The sequence below is a fragment of the Juglans microcarpa x Juglans regia genome, chromosome 5D, assembly GCF_004785595.1.
Source record: "Juglans microcarpa x Juglans regia isolate MS1-56 chromosome 5D, Jm3101_v1.0, whole genome shotgun sequence".
Classification (NCBI taxonomy): Eukaryota; Viridiplantae; Streptophyta; class Magnoliopsida; order Fagales; family Juglandaceae; genus Juglans; species Juglans microcarpa x Juglans regia.
The window spans coordinates 14,986,568-14,992,613 of NC_054602.1; the positions used below are offsets into that span (position 1 = coordinate 14,986,568).

Below are 6,046 nucleotides of genomic sequence, written 5' to 3' on the forward strand. Positions count from 1 at the left end.
GAACCAATGCTATCGATGCTGCATGTGGCGACACCGCCAAGTACACTGTCAAGGTCTCTCCTGGTCTCGTCTGACTTAGCAGCAGTGGGTGGCTGAGATATGACTTCAGCTCGGTGAATGCTTCCTCACACGTCTCATCCCATTTCTGCACCTTCTTTAGTACCTTGAAAAAGGGTAAGCATCGGTCGGTGGATCGGGCGATGAACCAGTTCAGGGCCGCCACCCTCTTGGCTAACTTCTAGACTTCATGGACACTACGTGGTGAAGGCATTGTCATCACTGCTTCTATTTTTTCAGGATTCACTTCAATCCCTCTTTCTGAGACCATGTATCCCAAAACTTTACCTGTCTCCACCCTGAACGCGCACTTTAGCTGGTTAAGCTTCATTTGGTATTGTCGGAGGACGGAGAACGCTTCTCGCAGATCGTCCAAATGCTTATCGGTTTCTTTGCTCTTTACCAGCAGGTCGTCCACGTATACTTCCATGTTGTGACCAATTTGTTGTTTAAACATTCGGTTGACCAGCCGTTGGTAGGTGGCCCCAGCGTTTTTCAGTCCAAAGGGCATTGCCCGGTAGCAGTAAAGCCCTTGGTTGGTGATGAACGCTGCTTTCTCTTCGTCGTCTGGGTTCATCCTTATTTGATTGTATCCAGAATACGCATCCATAAAGCTGAGGAGTGGATGTCTCGCCGTCGAATCCACTATTAGATCGATGCGCAGTAGAGGGAATCTATCTTTTGGGTAAGCCTTGTTTAGGTCGGGGAAATTTACACACATTCGCCACTTGCCATTGGGTTTTTTCACCAGAACCACATTCGACAACCATTCAGGTATTGGACTTCACGGATAAACCCCATAGTGAGGAGTCGGTCTACTTCTTCTACTATTGCCCCGTATTTCTCAGTGTTGAAGCTGCGACATTTCTGTTTCACTCTCCGGATTGTCGGTTTGACACAGAGTCGATGCTCGATGATGGAGTTGTCAATCCCGGGCATGTCCTTGTGGCTCCAAGCGAACACTTCTCGGTGTTCGACCAGGAGAGATATCAGCGTTGCCCTCATACCTGGCCCATCCTAATACCGATTCGGACTTGTCGCCCGGGCTCCAGTTGGTCTACTACTACAAGTTCGAGTTGTTCGTTGGACGCGGCTTGTCTGAGGGCCTGCTTGTCACGGATTTCCCTGTCCCACTCGGTCAGGACCTGGGGTAACCCAGGCGTGGGGGCCTCTTTTGGTGCTTCTATGGCCGCTACGACTCGTGCCTCATGTCTCATCTCCCTGTCGTAGCATTCCTGGGCTAGGATTTGTTCACCGCGGATTTCGCTGACCCCCGAGTCGGTGGGGAACTTCACCTTTAGGTGAAAGGTAGACGTCATCGCCTTCAAACTGTTTAGGGTCGGACGCCCCAGTATGGCATTGTATGAGGACGAGGCTTTCATAACCAGGAAATCGGTCATGGTGGTGGCGGTCCTGAGTGCCATTCCTGCCAGGATTGAGAGGGTAATGGCACCCGCCAGGTGAACGACATCTCCCATGAAACCCTTGAGTGGCATTGGGGCCGGGCGCAACCGATCCAGATCGATGCCCATCTTGATGAAAGCGTCCCAAAACAGGATGTTGGCTGAACTGCCATTCTCTATCAGGATTCTCCGAGTCTGGAAGTTCGCAATTTGCATCGTCACCAACAATGCATCATCGTGCGGGTGGAGAATGCCTTCTGCATCTCTTTCGTCGAAGGTTATCGCGACACTTCCGGTATGTCGAGCACTGAAGACTTCCTTGTAACGTGCCTTCCGGGCATGCGCCCTTCGGGCCGACGAGGTGACTTATCCTCCTGCGTACCCCTATGTGATAGTGCTTATTTCTCTAAGCGGCCCGTCCTCCATGGTGGGGTTTCTTCGCCTGCCATCCCTGACATCCTGTCTTCTCGGGACTTCCCCCTGTCTGAAGTTTTGGCGCCTTTCTTCAAATCGGTTCCTTCCATTTCCTAGCCGACGCGCCCGGTTCTTCTGCTCTTCTTCTTTAATCTTCTTTAGGGCGTAGCAGTCGCGCATGCTGTGTCCGTTGTTCATGTAATACTCACAAAACAGGCGGCCCTCCACCCCACGGGGGTGTTCTCCTTGGTGTTCCACCCAAGCGTTTCCCTCTACTGCTAAGTTCGCGTGGGCGCGGCTCGCTCCCTACGCCCAAGCCAGTGCTTCTCTCTTTCTCTTCACATCTGGCGGTCCTCGCCTTTCTCCTCCACGGTTATCACGGTTGAGATGTTGCGCCGGTGCCTTTATCTCGGCTCATTCCATCTCAACCCGTCGAGGGGCCGTCAGTGCCTCCAAAGTATCTTCCGCATTGATAAACTCATATGCCCGGTCCATAAATTCTCTCAGCGTGGTGGGGGTCTTCCGTGCTATCTTGGTCATGAATGGATTCAGCGGCCAAATACCCCCCAATAGTGCTGCTAATGTGATCTTCTCGTCCTGGTCGTCAGTGGTCATGTGTTCCCGAATGAACCGCGAGAGGTACGACTTTAGATTCTCGCCGTCTCGCTGCTTAACCGTCAGGAGGTAGGTCGCGGGGCATCTCCTCTTACGGCTGGCCAAAAACTATGTCATGAAAAGGCACGCAAGCTCCTCAAAACTTCCTATCATTCCTGATGTCAGCCCCCCGAACTAGCTCCAGGCCGCTTCCTTCAGTGTTGGGGGAAGGCCCGGCAGGCGACCTCTCCTAGGAAGTCGTGTAAAGTCATATGGGCCTTGAAAGTTTCCAGGTGTTCTAGTGAATCTTTGGACCCGTCATAGGCTTTCATCTGGGGAACTTTGAATTTGGGAGGAAGGGGCATAACCAAGATTTCTTCACTGTAAGGGAGGTTAGAGCTGATTAGCAGCTGGTCTGCAGTCGAAGGGGTGTCCATCTTCTTTTCCATTTCCGCACATTTGTCTCGCAACTCTCAAATTTTGAGGTGCATTTCACGCATTTCTTCTTCAGCCACAGTGTCTGCCGGGATTCTTCGCAAACCCTCTTGCTCGTTGCCACTCTGCTCTGCACCTCCCTCCAGGTCCTCGTTGACAAACTTGAGGGCCGCGTTTTCTTGGTGAAGCGTTCCGTCCTCCTTAGTCAGCTTCCTGATGGTCTCCTCCATGCTTGCAAGTCGTGCTTCCATTATTTCTTCCTCGCGGTCTTCTATTCTCGTAGCCTGGGACCGTGTCGCTGCCGGCATGCAAAGTACACGTTGTTATGAAAAACTTATCCCACAGACGGGGCCACTGTTGATGTCGTGTTTCGCAGCCCGAACAGTTCCGCAAAGCCCAAGCTTCCAGGTACCTGCAACTAAGAAGAAGATAAGGCTCCCGTGGCTTGCGAGATCACTCTGATGCCTAAACCAATGATTGTTCTTTGGAGAAGGGAAAATATAATGCAGAATAAGAGTTGCACAAATTGAATTGAGGTCTTCCCGTAAGAAGGTTACCCCCTATTTATACCTGAGTCTGGGCCCCCAGTTGAGGGAGATCGTGGCGCGTCAGATGCCAGGCCTGCCACCACTCATTCGTTGTCGCCTTAGTGGGGGCTAGTCTGCGGCCTAGCGAGGGATCGTGTTGTGTCTACTGTCCTAAGTCTGTGCGGCCACCACCTCTCTGTCATGCCAGGAGATGTCAGATTGCGGGCGAGCCGTCCTTGGCTCGTGGGACGCTCCACTGTGCGCCGGATTTCTTGACATCGATCTGGGTTGGCTCGTGCCTGGGATTTGATACCCTGGGGTTTGGAGTATGACGATGCGTTGCCCACCGGGCCCGGTAACTCGATTTGGCAGACCCTGATCCTCCCGAACCCTGAATGGACAAGCCTGGATAGGCCGGATGGACAGGCCCGGATGGACCGGTCTCGTGCTTACTCGACTTCCAGACCCGCTTGCCTCGGGTCTTCGACCCCCTACTAGGGCCCAGACTTCGCGGTTCAGCCTTCTTAGGCCTAGGCTCTTCAGGAATGGGCCTCAACTTTCTTAGGCATGGGCCCTACGGGAATGAGCCTTCCCTCATAGGCAAAGTTTAAGTCTTAGTCAAAGTAGTACTCTAAAATTAATATATGCTCGTTTGGATATATAAATCATCTCAACTCATTTGATCATCATTACAAGTTTTTTAAATTTTCACACAAAATATAATAAACAATTCTACTTTTTCAAATTCTAAAGCAATAATAATATTAAAAAATAATATTCTAAAAATATTTTATTCAAACTCATCTAAAACCATCTCATCTCATCTCATCTCATCTCACTATCCAAACATCTTAGAATTACAAGATCAGGCAAACCGATTAACTAAAAAATATTAGTTACATCAAGTTGATACGTATAATTATTCCAATTGAGTTATAACAAATTTGGTAGAGTCTAAATAAAAACCGGATTTAAAAAAAAAAAAAAAAGATTTTGCTTCTCAATTGGGGATTGTCACAATTTTCCAACCGTCACTAAAGACTAATTTTGTTGTAGTGAGTACTTGTCCACTAGTTCTAAATATATATAACTTATAAACATGATGATCTCCTAGCTGTTAACAATTTTATTAGCGACAACTATTAATTTTCACAAAAACTGATCAGGGATCGAGATCAAGAAAAATGGTGGCAACGTCGACCTTAATTAGACGTTATGTCTCATGTTGAGCTTAAAACATGAGCAACCCCACTGAAATGGTCTCTACTTTTTAGGGCAAACGCAAAAGAAAGCTGTTCATTCTGTGTGTCTGTGAAAAGAAATTAAGGTGCATGGCAATGCAAATGGGGATGGTCAGATGCATGAAAAGAGATTAGTACATGCATGATGATCAGTTTGAAACATGAACTTCGATCTCGTTAAATACATATAAATGAAAGTCAATATAAATCCATAGGCAGGCCGCAGGCAGGCATGATCATGATGTCTTGTACCCGATGGATCGATCCAGGATGTTTAGTCGAACAATGAATGATTGAATATTCCAGTGAATATGGACATGATAGGTTGGCTGTTTGGTGGTTTCCTTCAAACATACGGATTCTTTAGTCCTGATTTCCTTTCGGTTGGTCTCTTTATGATCCTTTTCAGATTTCTTCCCATTCTCTCTTTTATTATTATTATCATCATTATTATTATTAAAAATTAAAAAATCCTTAGTGATCTGCTTTGACCAGTAATAGTACTACATGACATTCTTTGTCCCCATTTTCTCGATTATTTTCCCTTTCAGAGTGCTTTCGGAAAGTGGTAGCTAGCGAGGCTGAAAAAGAAGGAAAAACCTCAAGACCTCTTAGAATATCCTTTCCTTCCACAGTACGTACTCATCATGCAACAAGCTGACTGATCACTAGTCATGGATAATATATATCAATTATCAAATACTTAAAGTTGATATCAAAATCAGTGGATTATTATGAAATGATAACGATTTCAAATCCCAATTTCTTATTTTTTAGAAAAAAAATTGTGTAGAAGTTACAATTAAAAGTTTTTGTGTCGACCGGCCGAGGTCGTGGCGATATATAGTATGTTGATGGCCGTGACCATGTCAACATGAATCATGCATGGATATCGACCACAGGGGTGGCATGGCCCCGTAACGATTTTGTAATTATTTTTTTTTAGAATTAAATATATAGAATTATTAGCCTCTAGAGAAAAGCAAAGAGTTTCAACACCAAAAAATTACACCAAAAAATTACACCAAAAACAAAGAAAGAAAAGAAGCGAAACAGAAAAAGATTAGGGGTTGTAGTCATGGGGCTCCGGAGTCGACGTAATAAATAAACGGGACCGCGGGGAGGGGGGGGGGGACACTACATGGTAAGGTAAGGTCCATCAGTATTAGCGGTGGGTCCAATCAACAGAAAAACCTACTTGCATTGGCAAGTGGTTGGGGTAGGTAGATCTCATTACAAAATTAAGATGCATTAATTACTAATAAAACATGTCATCTGTAAATTTGAGACGTTAGAGATTCATACTCGAATGAATTATATGTACCGTTAGGAGAGCTAGAAATTCATTCTGTCATCCCCTGACATCACCCCACTA

General features: G+C 46.7%; 1 protein-coding gene across 1 annotated transcript; it reads right to left on the reverse strand.

The window, feature by feature from the left end:
- Positions 1-1,058: 1,058 nt before the first annotated feature.
- Positions 1,059-1,676, reverse strand: LOC121265714. The gene has a single exon (XM_041169400.1). The coding sequence runs from the start codon at positions 1,674-1,676 to the stop codon at positions 1,059-1,061; it is 618 nt and encodes a 205-aa protein (XP_041025334.1).
- Between the last annotated feature and the right edge of the window lie 4,370 nt (positions 1,677-6,046).